We start from the raw sequence: 19970 nt of genomic DNA on the forward strand, positions 1-19970 counted from the left end.
GGTCGACCCTAAAGCCAAGTAATCCTATAGGGACTCTTCTTGAATTCTCTTATAATGATCTTACCTACTAAATGCTAGAGGTTAAGATCAATATGTGGAATTTCAAACTGAGTAAAAAGAAAAGTTTTTTTGAATTTCTAATGGTGGGGTACCTCTTCTAATTTTCTAAGACTAGTCAATAGGAAAGTCCTATGGCTAGACCTAGGCTACTAAAGAAGTTTTCTAGACCGCAACCAAAAGTGAGGTCAACAAGTATCCAATACTTATGTTATTTTTTGTTGTTCTAAATCATAAGGAACTTTTATTGGTTCGACACTACCCTCTAAAGAATCATGTATATGTTCTACTAAATAATCTAATTTAGTTTTGGGAAGTTTCTAAACTTCCTTTATTGATCATTTTTTCTCTCCCTTCTATTTCACTGAATGGGGTGATTATTTTCCTCTTGGTCCTAGTGCCCTTGGTCTTAACTCTTTAGTTTAAGTTACCCTTTTGCCCTTTATATATCCCTTCCTTTGCAAATTCTTCTTCACAATTATTTATTTTATTCCAGTCTTCAGCTCTGTCATTATTTAATATATATTATTAAGTAGCATATTTACAGATTCTTAAATTCAAAAAGAAAATTTTGTTTTTCTCTCATAATTTGGAAGATATTCTCTGATCCTATTTTTTCATCTAAATATGTTTGTGAATGTGTAGGTTAAGGAATGCTTCGACTAAGGATCAAAGGATTAGCACCACATGAATCGAGAGACATTGGTGCAGAGTAAGTTTTGGGTTATGGGATAGTCTTCACGAGATTAAATATTAAATCAATTGGAAGGGCAAGTAAACCGCACTCATCATCTTTTAGGTCGACAAATTAATTTAAAGCCTACAAATAAATTCAGTCAAACAATGAATTAAATAACATAAATTTCACAAAATCGGACTTATTATATAAAAGCCTCCATGAATCCTAAACGCAAACCCATGAAAAATTGCACATTTGTAAGTAAGGAAAACTAAAATAACACAAAAAATAACTCTAAACTAACAACATAAAATAAATTACTCACATGTGTAGTGGTGAGCCTCTGAAAGGCTACATTAATATTTGCAGGATTCCAGCCAACATTTATTAGGCACCTTAACATGCGATGTCTGGCCTCAGGAACAACACAGACTACAACTACTGTGCGCTCATAAAACAACAACTGCGCAAACATAGATAAACCAATATTTCATATGCCCAAAATAAGAAAAAAAGAACTTTTGAGAGAGAAGAATAATACACTAACCATTAGAAAAAAAAAACAAATCCATTTAGATATCCTAATGACTGACCCTTCATTATTTTAATTGTGCAGGCATTGACTCGCTCAATAAGTTAGTCACATACCATTGCATGGCAACTAAATGAAAAAAAAAGAATCAAAATTCTCAATAAATGAATAGAGCCCTTGAGGCACATTAAAATTGCTAAAATGCAAAATATAATTGTCAACAAACTTAATAAACAATTCATCAATTGGAGTTGAGGACTATCCGAGTGACACCTTCAATAGTTCATTCTTTGTTTTCTTGATATTCAGGCCATAAAGGACCTGTTTTTTCCAAGTTGTTGTTGGTCCTTTCTTGGCCATGTCGATCAGCCAAACAGCTTGATCTGCATCAAAACTCAGCTCCTTCCCTCCCAATTTGAATATCAATCTATCAATATCCTAAAAAGTCAATATGTGCATAGTTAAGATATGATTTTGAGGGTATGGGAGGAGTTCAAAAAATTGATTAACATTTAAATCTTTTAGTTTTGACCAGGTCTCCTTAGAGACAGTTGACCTAACCTTATATAGAACTTCTCTAACTGCCAATGAATGACACATACAATTTATAGTCGTATTGTTCATCAATCCATATGAATAAGAAACAATTTATCAACACTAACAAAATAAACAATTTACAAACATTACTTATTAATTTTATGATATTTGATACATAAAAAAACAGAAATAACCCCAAAATAACTCATCAAATAAGCCCATAATAACCTAGATAACCCCAAAATAAACCAACAATAACTCAAAATGAATACTAAATAACGACAACATAACTCAATAATAACCCCAGAAAACTTTCTCAAACACCAATAACAAACAAAGAATAACTCTTAAATAACTCAATAATAACCCAATAATAAATCAATAATAACCTTAAAATAAAAATAAAAAAACCCTTGAATAACCCAACAATAACCTGAGAACAAATCTTAAAAAATCTGAAACTAAAGATAAAATAAATAAAAAATAACCCAAAAATAGTCACAACATAACCCACAATAACCTAAGATAAACTCACAAAAACAACATGAAATTAAATTAAGATGAACTCCTAAATAACCTCAGAATAACTAAAAAATAGCCAAACAATAACCCCACACAATATCACTAATAGTCGCCAATAAAAACCCAAAACTAACTTCAGAATAATAAAAAAAAACAATAATAATCCAAGAATAAACTCCTAAATAACCATTGAACAACTCCCATAAAACCCGAAATTAAAGCGAGATTAACTCATAAATAACTCAATAATAACCACAGAATAACCCTACAATAACCCTAGATAAACTCACAAAAAAAAACCTTGGAAGTAATGCAAGATGAACTTTAATATAACCCCAAAATAACAAAAAAATAACCCAATAACAACGCAATAATAAATCACTAATAGTTCTCAATAAAGACCTGAAACTGACTCTTTGCAGAAGCACATCGAAACCCTAACAGGGCACAAAATGAGGATAGAAGCTCTTGACACCAGACTTGAGGAAGCCTAAAAGGTTTTCAAAACCCTTTTTCTCAATTTTCTAAAAGGCATGATAGTTGAAGCATTGGGTAAAAAATTTTTAAGTTTTTTTTTTTTAATATGTTCATGCATGAGACCCAAAAAATTTTTTAAGTTTTTTATTGGACTCCGGACGTTATGTCAAGAGTCCGGACTGAAAATTAATTTTGTCGGCTTGCCACTTATGTTTTGTATTTAGCCCCATATCATTCGAACAAAAAGAAATCCCAATTAAAAATCTATTTAAGGACTTTTCAACTGTTTATTATGAAGCAGCAAAAAATAGTCAAAATTTATTATTTTTTGAAAAAAATATACCAAAATTAGTAGAAATAAATTAAATAAAATAAATATAAAATTTCAAAACCTTGAAATCAAGCTAACTATGTGCTAACATATTCAAATTTAAATAAATCAAACACAAATAATAATATTTTCGAGCAATTTCGAATATGAGCTAACTTTAAACATAAAAATATTTAAATGAGCCGAATACAAATAAGCTTTGAGCCAAGTAATGTTCAACTTGTTTGTTCCCCTAAAAATAATGCAAATGGGGTAATGATGATATAATGCCGAGAAATGAGATAAGAGCGATGAGCGTCAGAAGAAATATTTCGCAATGAAGGCGGGGCATAGTGCGAGAATAAGATGAAGCTAGAAGAACTTGAGTTGATCGTCGCACGTCGGGAGATGAAGATGGTCGATGGTAACATAAGAGAGATATGAAACAAACAACATAAACCTTTATAATTGAACTATTTGATGTTTGGATAGTTAATTTAAAATATGTTAAAATTTAGATGATGTGCACGTAAATGTCCCTTTAAAATAATTTTTCTTAAATTATACATATTATAATATTATTATATTATTATGTCACACACACACACACAGAGATATATATATATATATGAAAATCATGCGAATAATAAAGAAAAGTTCGGTCAAATCAGTCAAATCAGGGTTAAATTGAAATTCAACTAAATGAGTGTATGAATAATAAATTATAAATTTATTATTCAAATGAGTGTATGAATAATAAATTTATATATATATATATATATATATATATACATATATATATATATATATATGTATACATATATATATATATATATATGTATACATATATATATATATATATATGTATACATATATATATATATATATATGTATATATATATATATATATATATATATAAATTTATTATTCATACACTCATTTGAATAATAAATTTATAATTTATTATTCATACACTCATTTAGTTGAATTTCAATTTAACCCTGATTTGACTGATTTGACCGAACTTTTCTTTATTATTCGCATGATTTTCAAAATTTTGCATATTAGCTAAAAACATTGCATATACTTTTCCTCCAGCCATAGAATTGATCCACATGGGATTAATAAATCCCTTAGGGGGAGTCTGGGTAGATTTCGGTTGGAATTTGGAAGCTCCGGGAAGCAATCATGCACACACCTCACCTCACCAAACAAATCTATGCGCCGTGGCGTACCGCACGCCAATTACAGCCTTCCATTTTACATCACAGAAACCTTTCCCGCGGCCCCTTTCCATTCCCATTTCCCTCCTCTTGCTCCCGGCTCTCCGCCTCTCGCCGGCCCTCCATATCTTACCTCAACTTCTCCAGTCAATGCTCTCTCAATTTCCTAGGGTTTCCTTCACCCTTTCTACTTCAACATCGTTTCCACTAATCGATTAATATAGGATTCGAGCGCAGGATCCATGAGCGTGATCGGATTCGACGTTGGCAACGACAACTGCGTGATCGCTGTCGTAAAGCAGAGAGGCATCGACGTGCTTCTCAACGATGAGTCCAAGCGCGAGACTCCAGCTGTGGTCTCCTTCGGCGAGAAGCAGCGGTTTATAGGCTCGGCCGGTGCTGCATCTGCCGCCATGCACACGAAGTCCACCATCTCTCAGATCAAGCGACTCATCGGCCGGGGATTCCTCCAGCCAGACGTTCAGGAGGACCTTCGCCGCCTACCGTTCGTTACATCGGAGAGTGTTGATGGTGGGATCTTAATCCATATTCGGTACATGAACGAGGAGCGAACCTTCACGCCGGTGCAGATCCTCGGGATGCTTCTCTCCCATCTGAAGCAGACCGTGGAGAAGAATCTTCAGAGCTCGGTGACTGACTGTGTTATTGGGATTCCTTCTTACTTCACCGATTCTCAAAGGAGAGCTTATTTGAATGCGGCGGCTATTGCTGGTCTGAAACCACTTATGTTGATGCACGACACGACGGCTATTGCTTTGGGATACGGTATATACAAGGCAGATTTCCCTGGTCTCATAGAGCCAATCAATGTGTCTTTTATTGATATCGGCCATTGTGACACTCAGGTTTCAGTGGTGGCATTTGAGGCTGGGCAAATGAGAGTACTCTCTCACGCATCAGATCCGAATTTAGGTGGCAGGGATTTCGATGAGGTGCTGTTTAGGTACTTTGCGGAGCAGTTCAAGGAACAGTATAGTGTAGACGTGTATTGTAATGCTCGGGCTTGCATTAGGTTAAGGAGTGCTTGTGAGAAACTGAAGAAGGTTCTGAGTGCGAATGCTGAGGCCCCATTAAGTATAGAGTGCTTGATGGAGGAAAAAGATGTGAAGGGTTTCATTAAAAGGGAAGAGTTCGAGAGGCTATCATCAAGTTTGCTCGATAGGGTTTTGGAGCCATGCAAGAAGGCCGTGTTTGAATCTGGGTTGCAAGTGGATAGAATACAGACGGTAGAGCTTGTTGGCTCAGGGTCAAGGATTCCAGCAATATCAAGAATTTTGTCTGGATTTTTCAGGAGAGAGCCGGGTAGATCACTTAATGCCAGTGAATGTGTAGCCCGTGGGTGTGCACTTCAGTGTGCTATGCTCAGTCCTATATTCAGGGTTAGAGACTATGAGGTATCTTTATGTTTATTCTTCATTTTAAGTTTTTTGGTTTTCTTTAAAAGGAAATAGAACTGTCTATTAATTATTGTAAATAAATGATTAGTTTTCGTCAGTGTTTGTTTGTTTAAAAACTGAAGTTCAATGCAACAGGCTAACAACCTTTTATCATTATGAATGGGTATATCTTTAGTAGATGTGCCGTGCTTTGCCTTGTAAACATTTCTAATCATCTTTGTCGGAGTTACTATTTTGATAATACTGTTTTTCTTGAAGTCTTATGAGCTTATAAAATCTAATATGCTGCCATGATTATTGATGCTGTTTTTGTCTGCTCATGTGACTGTGTCAAGCGGTGGAATTTTCTTAAAAATAATTCATTGGCAAAAACTCTTGAGCTCAAGGAGAAACTGAAATAAATGGAATAAATTTGTGCTCATGTGGATGTTAAATAAGGTGATAGAGATTCAGAGAGTAATGCTGAGTGATTAAATTTTTTGAACAAGTACTTATCTGATCACTGCTAGTTCAGGAGAAGGCAACGGATTTTAATCCATGCTCCTAACTGCCTTGCCTTTAAAAAGAGCTGCTTTTTTAATTTGGAAGTTATGCTTTTTATTATATTTTGTCTATCGTTGTAAACTTTTCTAATAAGTGGAGAATGTAAATGACTACTTTTTCTTGCGATGCTATCACTTGTGTTTCTATATTTTCATTGTTAACAATGATGTCATGAAGGCAATCATTAAAAGAACATGCATGATATTTGCATTGTTTGAGATTTGCTTGAATTGGGTGAATGATTCAACTATATATAACCTGAACAATGCTTACATTATGAAAGCCTCTAGATAACACTGCATTCTTTGTTGATGGGCCTCAACCTTCTTTATGTATTAAATGCAATTGGTTTAAAATTTTCAAACGTTACAAATTAATTAGTTATTTCCAGAAATGCTCTTTAAAATTTTCACCCTCCAGTTCCCTGTCTTTTCAATTGTTTAGTTTTATTCTTTTTTAAGTTCTTTGATGTTCAACTATCTAGTTTGGCCAAATATGAGCAGCTCTTTCTGGTAGTCATGTTTAAATTCAGCAACTAATTGTAGTTCTAGGATTGTAGATTGTTTTAAGTGCATATGATTTTGAATTCGTAATTTTTTTATTTAAATTGGACAAACGGTACCCCTTTGGGCCATGATATGTTCCTTTTTGTTTGTTAGTAACAGCTAATTAAATGGATAATTTAACACTATGCTGAATTTTTGATGCAGCATTCTGAAGTGGCTTGTGTTTTTCATTTCGAGGATGCATGCACTGCATGGAAAATCTGAGGCTTTTATGCATTTATTTATTTATTATTATTTTTTTGTGGGAGCTGTAAAGTTTCTCTTATCACCATATGGCTTGATCATTTATTACTGCTAGGTTTTCCTTATAATTTCTTTCAGAAAACTTTTAGGAAATTTCCGTATCTGTGTATTTTTTTGGTTTTAGACTTTTTAAAAATTCTCTTAAATCATTTCCTGAGAACATATCATTCTAACATTTTCAGGTACAAGATTCATTTCCTTTTTCGATAGGCTTTTGTTCGGAGGATGGTCCTATTTCTACATTGTCAAGCAACCTATTATTTCACAAAGGACAGTATTTTCCAAGTGTTAAAATGCTTACATTTCATCATCCCCATTTATTTCATCTGGAAGCTTTTTATGCTGATCAAAATGAATTGCCAGCTGGCACGTCAGTTAAAATAAGCTGTTTCAAGGTAATTCGTTAATCTTTATTTTGTATTCCTCATTTACATGAGAAACAAACAAAATGATATGTGAGACCAATGTTGTGCTTCTGGTCATATTTGTTTGCGTAATTATATGAGAGATGAAAACAATGGCTTCATTTGTTAAATGTGAATCATTTGCTACCAAAGTTTTGATCGTTACAGTTAATATGTTGCAGAAATGCATCTATTGTGTATGGGCTCCTTGTCAGCTTTTGTTGACGGGCAAAACTTATGCAATATAGCTCTCCATCTCTATGAATATAGTAATAACTTTATTTAATACAACAACAAACATAACCTTGTCTGAAAGGAAGTTTCATTTAGTCATATCTCAGCATTTTGGCTGTATAAATTCTTCTTTGTTCCTATGCGGCTTCTTATTGGTATTAACTCTAGTTAACTTGAGTTTTTCCTTGTATATTCTAGCTATTTTCTTGGTTTTATTGTTCTCTGCATTTTCCTCCAAATTTCCTCACCATTGACATATGTGCTGCTCTTCAACACACCTGCACAGGCTGCTTTAGTTTATGTTGTACAACTATGTAATCAAATGTCTCACTTATGTTTTTTATAATTCATTCATTCAATCTCCAGCCCATCATTCAGCCGGGTATATTGAGGGTCCCATCATTCAACCGAGTATATTGAGGGATTATTCTTTCAATACTATGAGTCTTTTCTCTTTCAAATGAGTGGTAGCTTAATTGGCAGTCATTGCCTCTCAAATACGAGGTTTTATATCCCCTTAGAAAATATAAAATGGTGATCTGAAGCTGCCCTCACAATGGTATAATGTAACCCGACAATAAGAGAATACAAGGAAAAGAGAATACGGATTTTTTGGAGGGACCCTAACGATTTATGAATAAATATATAGGTGCAACAATTTTTTTTAATTTTTGTAGAAGGCTTCTCTTTGGTTTTAAGCCCTTGTTACAAGCAACAAGTTCGCCTCTCTTTTAGATTGTTTTCTTGTCAGTCATCTGAAAGAGTGCTGATTTCTTTGTGGGTTTGCTGTAGATGGCAAACAAGATGCCTATTTCTCTTTTCCGTTGGTCCAGACAATGTCAGTGAGTTTGATTGACTTCGACATCTTCAGGAGGGTGAGAACAGAGCATTTGATGCAATATTTTGGCTACTTGAAGAGGCAACAGACATGGGCAGCCTTTTGGATAATGCAGTCAACAATTGTGGCAGCTTGGGAGGCCGCGACCATAGGGAGAGAAAATGAGAATATAAAGAGGTTTTGGGATATTTCAATTCGATGTTATTGTAGGCATTTACCCTTCAAGTAAGCAATTTGATCAAGAATTAAAGTTAAAGTCAAGTCATTCTTATTCTAAACTAATTTCACAAGTCAGGCAAAGCCAACTTCACCAACTCTCGATGTTTGTTTGGTGGCCATTCAATAGTTTATATTTTCTGCATATTGGTTTTATTTTTAACTTCCCAATCAATTAAATGTCCTCTAATGTTTGAAATTTCACAACTTGAGGTGCGTCTCAATGGAACTTCTTGCAGAGACACATTGAGGCGCGCCTTGCCTCCTCTGAATTGAGGCTTCTGCCTTGTTAGTTCTAAGTTTTTTTTGCCTCCCCTTAAACCAGCAATCCTACTTAGCTCATATCTGCACTCTGCCTACACACACGCAAGCTCACCCTTCAAGAAGATATTCCAGCCGACCATCCTAGTGTCGTCGCCATCGGTACCGCTAACTGCTTCCATCCCCATCGCAGTTGCTTGCTGCTTTCACAATTGCATCTTGATTTGCGCAATCTTCCCTCTAATACATGATCTTAGCTCTCACATACACCAAGCAACCCTAGCGTCGTTGCTACCCTCGTCACCTCTTGCTTCTGCCACTATTGTTGTCTTCTCCTGCTTTCGCTTCCATCGCCGTCGTTGCTTGCTTCCGCCTCTGTCACCATCTTCTTCTGCTTCCTCCACCGCCACTGTCTTCCTCCACCACCCCTTGTTGCGCCCAATCTCCCTTCTCATACCACTGCCTTAGTGTCATCGCAGCTGCCACACCACTCAAGGCTCCTGACACGCTATTGTTGCATTCCCCATCTTACCGAGTTTTCTTATTTTACAAAGATCTCTATTTTTTTTACCAATTTTTTCTCTCCAATAATAATCTTTAAATCCACTCATTTTAAATTTTTTTTTGAATATTTTAAATTAGTCAAATTTGTTTGAATTTTGTATCAAAATTTTTAGAAGAGATTGTTAAAGGCAAGGATGAATCCTCATAAGAAGGGTCCAACATGGTGACATCTTTTGCAAGTTAACATTACGGGCAACGACAAGATATGTTTATTTGAAGTGCAACTACTGCGAAAAGTTAGTTGAAGCGGGCGAGAAATTAGTTTAAGGGGGTATAATAAGGATGGAGTACTTCTCTGGTTTGCTCAACAATGTAGCACTATTTGGCAAAGTGTCGAAAACAATAAAGGTGGAGTTTTAGTTATATATGAAAGTCAATGATATCGAAGCATCTTGCACGATGACAATTCAATGATAGGGTTGATGTTGGATCTTATTATGAGAGTGAGCGCAGTGACATTGATCCCTAATCATTTTTGTTATTGGTAGCTATTAGAGGTGTAAGAGGTCTCATGGACCACTGTATAGTAAAAGTGGAGGATGACATGGGTCATGAAGAGGGGACATTTGCAACTTAAAGATTGCCTCCAAACTATGTTTGGTAGGCACACAAATGTGCTTGCATGATATTTTGAAATTTTTTTATGAGAATGTCATTCCATGGTATTTATGGTCAATGGTTGAAATCCGTCCATGTATGATGTGAGGACATGGGTGTTGAAGGAGTTGAGTAATATATAAAAAGAGAAAGAAGAGATTAAGAGGGTGTGGAGTTAGATTGAAGTAACAATCTTGTTTGATGGGTTGTCTGATATAAAGTATAGACGTTTAATTAACATTCTAGTAAATAATCCGTATGACTTTATTTTTTTCGAAATTTGTTGAAGCATATGATCGGGTGAAGATTGCAAAGCACATTTTTAAACTGCTTGGAGTGATATAGGAGATCATAGAGCATTTGATGGTCCAAGTTATTATAAGTAATGCTAATATTTATAGTGTTGTTGGAAATAAATTGATGGGGAATTGAACATTTCTATTGGACATATTGTGTTGCACACTGAATAATAGACCTGATTTTAAAGAATCTTGGTTATTTGACTCAGAATAAAAATGCTCTAAAAACATCAAAAGAGATTAGTAATTTCATTTACAATCATTCCCGGGCATTTTCTTTGATGAGGGAGTTTTATAAGAAAGATCTCCTAAGTCCCACTTACAATAAGATTTGTGGCAAGAATTTATAGAACATGTTTGAAGCCAGGAAACAATTGGAGATTGAAGAAATATAAGAGGGCTTATTCTTATTGATGCAAAGAGGGGTATAAATACCCATTACCGGATTTATTGGTAAGGAATACAATAAAAGAAGGATACAATAGACAAGGAAAAGAATAATAACAAATATAAGAGACAACTAATCTCCCTAATTAAGGAGACCTAATTAAGGAGAAAATAAATATAATTAAGGAGAAAATAAATAGTGATCCCTAAGATCACTCATACAATTCATAACCCTCTAAATATAGGGTATAACAAATATGAAATATAATCCTAATTATTTTTGAGATCTTTCAACACTCCCCCTCAAGCTGACATGAAGATGTCACTCATGACAAGCTTGCTAACTAATATTGAGGCTTATGTCTCATAATGCTTTGAGGCTTATGCTCTACCTCATGTACGAAAATCATCACAATATCTAATTGCACAATTTTAAACATTGCTATTTTTAACTTTGGATTTTTGTTGATTTAATCTTCAATCTCAGCGATGCAATGTTTGCAACAATCGTAGAGAAGCAATTTTTGAATCATCACCATTGGAAACCTTCATCAATGTATAAGATTGTCAAAATTTCAACAATTCTTTCCCCTTTATCTTTTCAAAATTTGATTGACAAATTGCTATTAATGATTTGATTACTCATCCCCTTCATTTATTCTCCGAATTATAAGTCCCTTTATAGAAATATTTCTGAAATCATAGCTCTAGATGTTGGAAGGCTGATTTGCCAGCCTCCTAGCTATACCGGTTTGATGCATTCGGAAATTTACCATCCTTGCCTTTGTAGCATGTCTCCTTTTTAATATACCTTGTAGTGGTTATCTTTTTCTTCATGAGAATGTTCTACTCTTTTGATATATCTAAGTCCATTAGTAGGTCATCCATTGTAGGTATGAGTTCTCACCGTTTACCACCGAGCATTAAATACTCAAATGGCTTATGTTGTCCACTTCTGTTATTGAATACATCATGTATGATGATGACTCGAGTTGACAAACATTATTTCCATTCTTTTTGATAATCTAGAATGGTTGATGTTGGATTGGCTTAATTTTTTGCCTTCTTCTTTGAGTCAATCCTTCTGTAAATGTAACTACATCATCCACTTGGAAATTGGCTTTGAAGTGATGATAAGCATGCATTTCTTTTTTATTTAAGTTGAATTTTTTTCAACTTAATCTTAACCAAAATGTGAAATTTGCAAAAGCCTTCAAGCAACTTCTATGCTCTTCCTTGACCGACTGTGAGGTGTGGTGAAGTGTACGTTGAATGGGCTTATAGACTTTGTGGTGAATAACCAAAACAAACCTCAAGCTTATTGGTTAAGGGGTCAATAGCTTGGCGAAGGCAAATTATGGCCATTGTGGCAAACGGTAGGTTAGGTATCATGCCAACTCTTGATAGAGATTATTGTGTCCGCTTTGGGGATGCAACATTGTAGTGATCTCCACAGATCTCCACATCAATCTAGTCATCTGTCTGTAGATTAAAAACGATGCTCTTCTTTATCTAGTGTGCTTTGAATGGCGGCTAAGAAGCCAACTATATATAACAAACAAAATTAACCTTATATTTTCAAAGTATACCCAACTGTTTTGAAGGAATAATCTGGTAACCTTTTGACCAATTATGGTATTTCTGGTGGAAAACAAAATATTCATTGAAAAATTATCTGACCACAGAGTAGTGGTGACTCCCTTTTTAATGGCGCAATCTTTACAAGAAATCCATGAAAAGGCTTTTAAATGGTCAGCTTGGCATGGGAAATGATGCATAGAATGAGACTTTTTGGTTTGGAAGCTTAGAGGTGCTGCACATTATGCACTCTCACAAATTTACCTATATCCTATTGCATTTTGGGCTAGTTGACACTTGACATCGCATTGCAAATTCCATATGGTTTTGTCCAGTCATAAGTGTCTATAGGCATCTCCTACATCCAGTTTATGTAACTTGCTATAGTTTTATCTATGTCTATAGACATTGAAATGATTTGAGGATGACATGCACTAATATCTTTGGCGTGGGTTCATGGGGGTCCGGTTGGGCGTAGGTCCAGCCCAGCTGGACTGGCTGGTCCTCTTGGAGGGGGGCACACCACCCCCTTCCTCCTCTTTCCTTTCCTTTCCTTTCTTTTTTCTGCCATTATTTTTCTTTCCTTTCTTTCTCTTTCTTTTTTCCTCCCTCGACCCTTTCCTAATTTAAATCCTTTCTTAAAAGTCTAAATCCTAATTGTATTATCCTTAAACATTTCCTAAAAATACGAGATATTGATTTTATTTTTATTCACCTTTCTTAATTTAAATGTTTCCTAAATTGCATCAATTCTCTTATAAATAAGAGTTGATTTTTCTAGAGTTAGGGGTTTTTGTTTTGAAATCTGAATTCAATTTTATATGATTATTTTCCCTCTTAAGGGCTGTATCCGACGATGAGGAAGGTGCTCTGGTTGTAACTCTGTCCGAGGTGGTGTTTATCTTTACTGGCTCAATTTCGACACACAATTCTGCAGCCTGTCGTCGTTCCAGCCCCTCCAACAAAGTTGACCACCTCCCTACCAGCCCGCAGCTGCCAGAGACCTTGCTGTTCCCCCAACTTCCCGCTAAGCCCTTGCAGCTTCCCTGTAGATTGCAGCAGCCCCACCTTTGCTGCGCCATCATATAGCCAAACAACTCTCCCTTACAGCTTTCCCGCAGGCAGACGCAGCCCAGTTGCCTTCCTGACCTGCGCCAATCCACTTGCAGCTCCCTTGCAGGCAGTCGCAGCCCCTGCTGCCCATCCAGCCGATAGCTCCTCAGCCTCTTTGTCTTCTGCTGCCTCATCCTTAGCAGGTCTTACACTCCCTGAGGTCCTTCCCGCGCCTCCCAACGTCGCAACACACCCATTTGCAGTCCAGATGCTTTGTCGCCTCCCTTAAAACAAATAACAAACCCCATCAGGCCCTCGCAGCGCCTCCAGCTGCTGCCCCCAACCTTCTTGCAGTCCTCCGCCGTTCGTGCCTCCGCTTCTCGTCTTCAACCACCTTTCGTGCTTTCGTTCCTTCGCTTAGGCTGCCTTTCCATCGCCTATGGATTCCAGTATTCGAAGACGTTCCCCGCTTCTTCCAGTTGTAGTTCGACACCTCGACGAGCGCTGACTTACTTTCACACGACATCGCTCTAGCCTTGACCGCAGTCAACGCTCCGACACCATCTCTCTGGATTCCCTCCTCGTCGAGCTTGATGTGTTGATATGTTGTAATGTTTTGTTTTATGTTTGATTTGCGCAGTGTCTTTTTTTCTCTTGAGTCGTCATTAAGTTATTAATAAATTCGTGTCCTGCCTAGTGGTTTGGGTTAACTCCGGTATCATTTGGTATCAGAGCTAGCCCAACCCTAGCCCTATCCCAGGGTTCCCTAACATCCACAAGTCATTTTTTCCCCGTTTTCTTTTCCTTCTCTTCTTTTATTTTTCTGCTCTCATCTTTCTATTCATCAATCCTTCTTGTCCCTCTTTTCCCTTTTCCCAGCCTCCTTGTCTTCTTCTTATCCAAACCATTAGCTATGCCCTCCAGGAGAAACGTATCGAACCCCACGTGGGTTGCGATACAATGTGAAATCCACCGTCTGCAAAAATAATTGACAGAACTCGATGAAGGGACTCAAGTCGAAGTCACCCTTGATCATGACCTTGAGAGTCGCAAGAAGACCGAGAATCTAAATTCGTTCCACATGGAAGATAATAGTGACGAAGAACACCGTTCACGCCGTTTTGACATCCAATACCAGAGGCAATCACGAGAGGGACCCGCAGACTACCATGACTTCGACATTAAAGTAGATTTCCTTGAATTTGATGGAGTTATGGATCCAAATGAATTCCTTGACTGGCTGCGAGCAGCCGAACAAACTTTCGAATACAAGGAGATACTTGAAGATAAGCGAGTCAAACTAGCAGTTATTAAACGGAAAAAGTACGTCTCATTATGGCGGGACAACCAACAACGACAACGAATGAGGGATGATTTTGACAAAATCACTCAGTGGCACACAATGAAGAAAGCTCCACTGCGGAGATACCTACCACCACTTTACTGCCAAGGCATGCTTCTGAAGCTCCACAACCTACAACAGAGAGAGATGTCTGTTGAGGAATTCACAGCCAAATTCGTTCAATTACAAATAAAGTGCGACTTGGTCGAACAAGTGGAGAGCATATCATTACCCACTACCTTGGATGCTTGAAGGCTGTCATTAGCAATGTAGTTCAACTACAACCCTATTGGTCGCTGAGTGACGTCCACACTTTAGCCCTGAAAGTTGAAAGACAATAGAAGCAGGCCAGACCACAATATTTCTTTCGGCAACAAGCCTCATATAAAGCAACCCCAGTATCGACAACTACCGACAAAGGCACATCAGGAACGGGGAAACCAATGTCCGGGAATATGAAAACTGACCAAAACAGTAGGAAACTCGAGGAGGGAATCTCATCCAGGCCCATGCTATTCATAAAGTGTTTTAGATGCCACGATTTCGGCCACATCGATTCTAGCTGTCTCATATGCCGAATTGTCTCTTTTACAAATCAAGGTGTCATGGAGGAAAGCGAGGATGAGGAGTCAGACGACAATACCAACAAAGCACTTCAGCTCTCCGAGGATGAAGGCAAATTACTATTCATATGGCGAGTCTTTTAGTCAGAACCTGTATGTGATCAATCATTAATAATTCACATCTTTCGCACGAAATGTATAGTAAAAGGTAAAGCTTGCAACCTGATAATCAACAGCGACAGTTGTGAAAATGTTGTATCGACACTAATGGTGACAAAGTTAGAATTACCCACACAAAAGTATCCCCAACCCTATTCCCTCACATGGCTGGAAAAAGGGAATGAAATCCGCGTAGATCAACGATACCTTGTTGAGTTCTCAAAAGACAACCGATTAAAGGAACATGGTGTGACGTCGTTCCCATTGATGCATGCCATATTTATTGGGACGAGCTTGGCAATACAACCGCAAAGCTCAACATGACGGGTTTAAAAAACATACTCATTCAAGGAAGATGACAAACACATCGTATTACTACCAAATAAAGACTCAAGAAGAGTAAATGACATCGAGAAAACAATTGTTCCAAGAGCCATGCCCATGCAGTCAGTTTGAGAAGCACCAATGACACTAGCCCTAGTCTTACTTAAGGGGTCTGAGGAAGAAAACTTAATACCAACACGCCTACAACCTCTACTACAAGACTTCCAGTACGTCATGATAGATAGTTTGTCAGAGACACTGCCACTATTAAGAAACATCCAACATACTATAAACCTATACCGTGATCTTGCCCGCCAAATTGACTTGCATACATGCTAAGACCGACAAAATACGAGGAACTACAATGACAAGTGCATGGCCTCGTCTTCAGAGGGCTGGTTAGAGAAAGTACAAGTTCGTGTCTGTGTCTGCTCTGATGGTAGATGGATCATGGAGAATGTGTATCAATAGCAGAGCCATTAACAAATTAACTATCAAGTACTGAATCCCAATTCCTCAACTAGACAACCTCTTGGACCAATTATATGGGGCCACCTTGTTCTCAAAGATCAATTTACGCAGTGGTTACCACTAGATATGGATGTGACCGTATGACGAATGGAAGACTGCCTTCAAGACACGAGATAAACCATATGAGTGGACAGTCATGCCCTTCGGTCTATCAAATGCACCTAACACTTTTATGAGACTAATGAATCAGATATTTCACAACCTCATTGGGAAGTTCATCGTTGTCTACTTTGAAGATACAATAGTATAAAATCATTTTGAGGAAGAACATGTACAACACTTGACAATAGTATTCGAAGTACACTTGGGCGAAAAATTATACACCCATCCAAAGAAATGCACTTTCATGACAAATCAAATATACTTTTTGGGTTACATCGTATCAAAACACATACATTTAAATGGACCCGACAAAAATCGAAGCCATTATAAGCTGGACCACACTGTGATCGTTCACCGAACTAGGAAAGTTTTTTGGGCTAGCATCATTCTACCGTCATTTCATTAAAAATTTCAACACTTTTACCGCTCCCCTCACCGAGCTTTTAAAAACAAAAGAGCTCACTTGGCCAAGCACCGCTCATACTAGCTTCGACACACTCAAAGAAAAAGTAACTCAAGTGCCAGTACTAGCCTTGCTAGATTTTACACAACTGTTCGAAGTAGAATGTGATGCATTAGACATTGGAATAGGGGCTGTACTGAGCCAGGGAGGTCACCCTATCTCCTTTTTTTAGCGAGAAACTCAACAAGCCCAGGAGGAAATATTCAACCTATGACAAAGAATTATACACAGCCGTAAAAGCCCTCGAGCACTGGAGCAATTGCCTATTGATAAGTGAGTAAGTTTAAAGGCCGACATGTAACTTGGGTAGAATTTTTGGCATCATTCAATTCAATACTTGAGCATAAAACTGGGAGCCAAAATCGCACTGCAGATGCACTAAGCAAACGTAATTTATTAATCACTTACATGCAAACAAGCGTCATAGGGTTCGAGATCATCAAAGACCTGTACACAACAGACGAAGACTTCAAAAATATCTGAGAACATTATCAGGAAAAGCCTTTCGGGCAATATTATCGTGCAGATAGCTACTTGTTCTACCGCAATAAACTATGCATTCTAAGATGCTCCTTAAGAGAGGCAATTGCACAAGAGAACCATAATGGAGGCCTCGACTAACAAGAGATGTAGAGCGACACGTCTGATAATGTAGGATTTGCCACTTGACAAAAACAAGATGGCATAATACAAGGTTGTATACGCCGTTTCCTGTACCAGAAGCACCTTGGGTGAATGTCAGCATGGACTTCGTACTCAGTCTCCCCAAGACACAAAGGAACAAAGATTCTGTAATTGTTGTAGTGGACCGATTTTTAAAAATGACATATTTCCTACCCTGTCACCGTATACTAGACGCCTATGATTACACGGGATTTCCAGAACCATTATCTTTGACACAGATGTCAAGTTTCTGAGCCCCTTTTGGCGTTCCTTATACGAGAAGTTTGACACCATGCTCCATTTCAGTTCAACAACTCATCCACAGATAGACGATTTGATTGAAGTTGTGAACAAAAGTGTGGGAAACCTACTGAGATGTTTCATGAGAATGAATATCAAATGATGGGATCTGATTCTAGTTTGAGCAGAATTTGCCTAAAATAAATCCACGAGTCAGACAACTAGACGCAGTCCATTCGAGATTGTCTACAACCACAATTCTCTCACATTGCTCGATCTGGCCTCACTCCTGTCGACTCCAGAACTTAGCCAAGATGCTACAGAATAGATTCACAAAATCCAATAAATACTCGAAAAGGTTGGCAGCGAGATTGTAGGCAATACAAAAAATATCAAGCATAAGCAAGCAAATCAAGAAAAAATGTGACATTCCAAGAAGGCGGTATTTGGATTCGGTTGAAAATGAATGATTTCCCGTATGAGCTTTCAGAAAATTGAAACCAAGAGCAAACAGACTTTTTAGAACTCAACGAAAACTTAACGCAGCACATACAAGATTGACCTACCTGGGGACTACAACATTTCAACCACATTCAACGTTGCAGATCTTACTCCGTACTTTGAGGATCCAAAAGCTTAGCCAGTTGAGGTCGAAACTCTCCCAACCCCGAGAGACTGACCTTGGGCTCATGGGGGACCGGCTGGGTGCAGGTCTAGCTCAACTGGATCGACCGGTCCTCTTGGAGGGCTCCTTCCTCTTTTCTTTCCTTTTTCTCCCTTCCTTTTTCTTTTCTTTCTTCTTCTTTTATTTTTCCTTTTTAGGCGCTTTCATAATTTAATTTCTTTCCTAAAAGCCTAAATTCCGATTTTATTCTTCTTCCTTAATTTAAGCTTTCTTAAAAATCTGAGATTTTGATTTTATTTTTATTCACCTTTTTTAATTTAAATGTTTCCTAAATTGGGTCAAGTTTCTTATAAATTGGAGTTGATGTGTCTAGAACTAGGGGTTTTTATTTTGAAATCTGAATTTAGTTTTTTCTGAATATTTTTTCTCTCGAGGGCTGTATCCGACGATAAGGAAGGTGCTCTGACTGTGGTGTGTATCTTCACTGTCTTGATTCCGACACGCAGTACCGCTCCCCCTGCCCCAGGAAGGCCGATCACCTCCCTATTAGCCTGCGGCCGCCAGAGGCCTTACTGTTTCCTCAGCTTCTTGCTAAACCCCTGCAGCTTCCCTGTAGGATTGCAGTCGCCCCACCTTTGCTACGCCTCCATATAGCCGAACAACTCTCCTTTGCAACTTGCCTGCAGGAAGACGCTGCCTGGTTGACTTCCATACCAACTTCGATCCACCTGCAGCTCCGTTATAGGCAGTCGTTGCCTCTGCTGGCCATCCAACCGTCCAATCGACAACTCCTCTGCCTCCTGTCCCCTGCCGCCTCATCCCCAACAGGTCGCAGGCTTCTTGAGGTCCTCTTCGTGCCTCCCAACATTGCAGCACGCCCCCACCTGCAGTCCGTAGGCTCTGCCTCCTCCCTCACAGTTGGTAACAGTTCCCATCATGCCCTCCCAACACCTCCAGTTGCTGCCCCCAGGCTTCTTGCAGTCCTCCGCCGTCCGTTCCTCATCTCCTCGGATTCAACCGCCGTCCGTGCCTCCGCTTCTTGGCTTCGCCCGCCATCCATGCTTCCGTTCCTCCACTTCGGCCACTTTTTTCGCCGCCTTTGGATTCCAGTGTTTGATGACTTCCCCGCTTCTTCCGGTTGCGGTTCGATGCCTCAACGAGCGTTGACTTAACTTTCACCTGACATCGCTCCGGCCTTCACCGCAACCACCGCTCAGGCACACCATCTCTCTGGACTCCCTCTTTGTCATGCTTGTTGTGTTTTTATGTGTTGAGTCTTTGTGGTAATGTTTTGTTTTCTATTTGATTTGCGCAATGTCTTTCTTTCTTTTGAGTCATTGTTATAACCTTCTTTTAGGTTATTGATAAATTTGTGTCTCGCGTCGTATTTTGGGTTAACTTCGGCATGAATCTTTCCCT

At 38.0% G+C, this 19970-nt stretch overlaps 1 protein-coding gene across 2 annotated transcripts in view; it reads left to right on the forward strand.

Moving 5' to 3' along the window:
* The first annotated feature begins 4276 nt into the window (after window positions 1-4276).
* Window positions 4277-19970, forward strand: part of LOC110034100 (heat shock 70 kDa protein 16) — a 43533-nt gene continuing 27839 nt past the window's right edge. The window contains exons 1-2 of one of the 2 annotated variants that reach the window (XM_020738364.1): window positions 4277-5753; window positions 7291-7503. In XM_020738364.1, the coding sequence (XP_020594023.1) occupies window positions 4581-5753; window positions 7291-7503 (1386 nt within the window). In that variant the 5' untranslated portion in view covers window positions 4277-4580. The remainder of the gene's footprint in view (window positions 5754-7290; window positions 7504-19970) is intronic. The other variant, XM_020738363.1, reaches the window with a different exon arrangement.

The sequence above is a fragment of the Phalaenopsis equestris genome, unplaced genomic scaffold, assembly GCF_001263595.1.
Source record: "Phalaenopsis equestris unplaced genomic scaffold, ASM126359v1 Scaffold001343, whole genome shotgun sequence".
In the NCBI taxonomy this organism is placed as follows: Eukaryota; Viridiplantae; Streptophyta; class Magnoliopsida; order Asparagales; family Orchidaceae; genus Phalaenopsis; species Phalaenopsis equestris.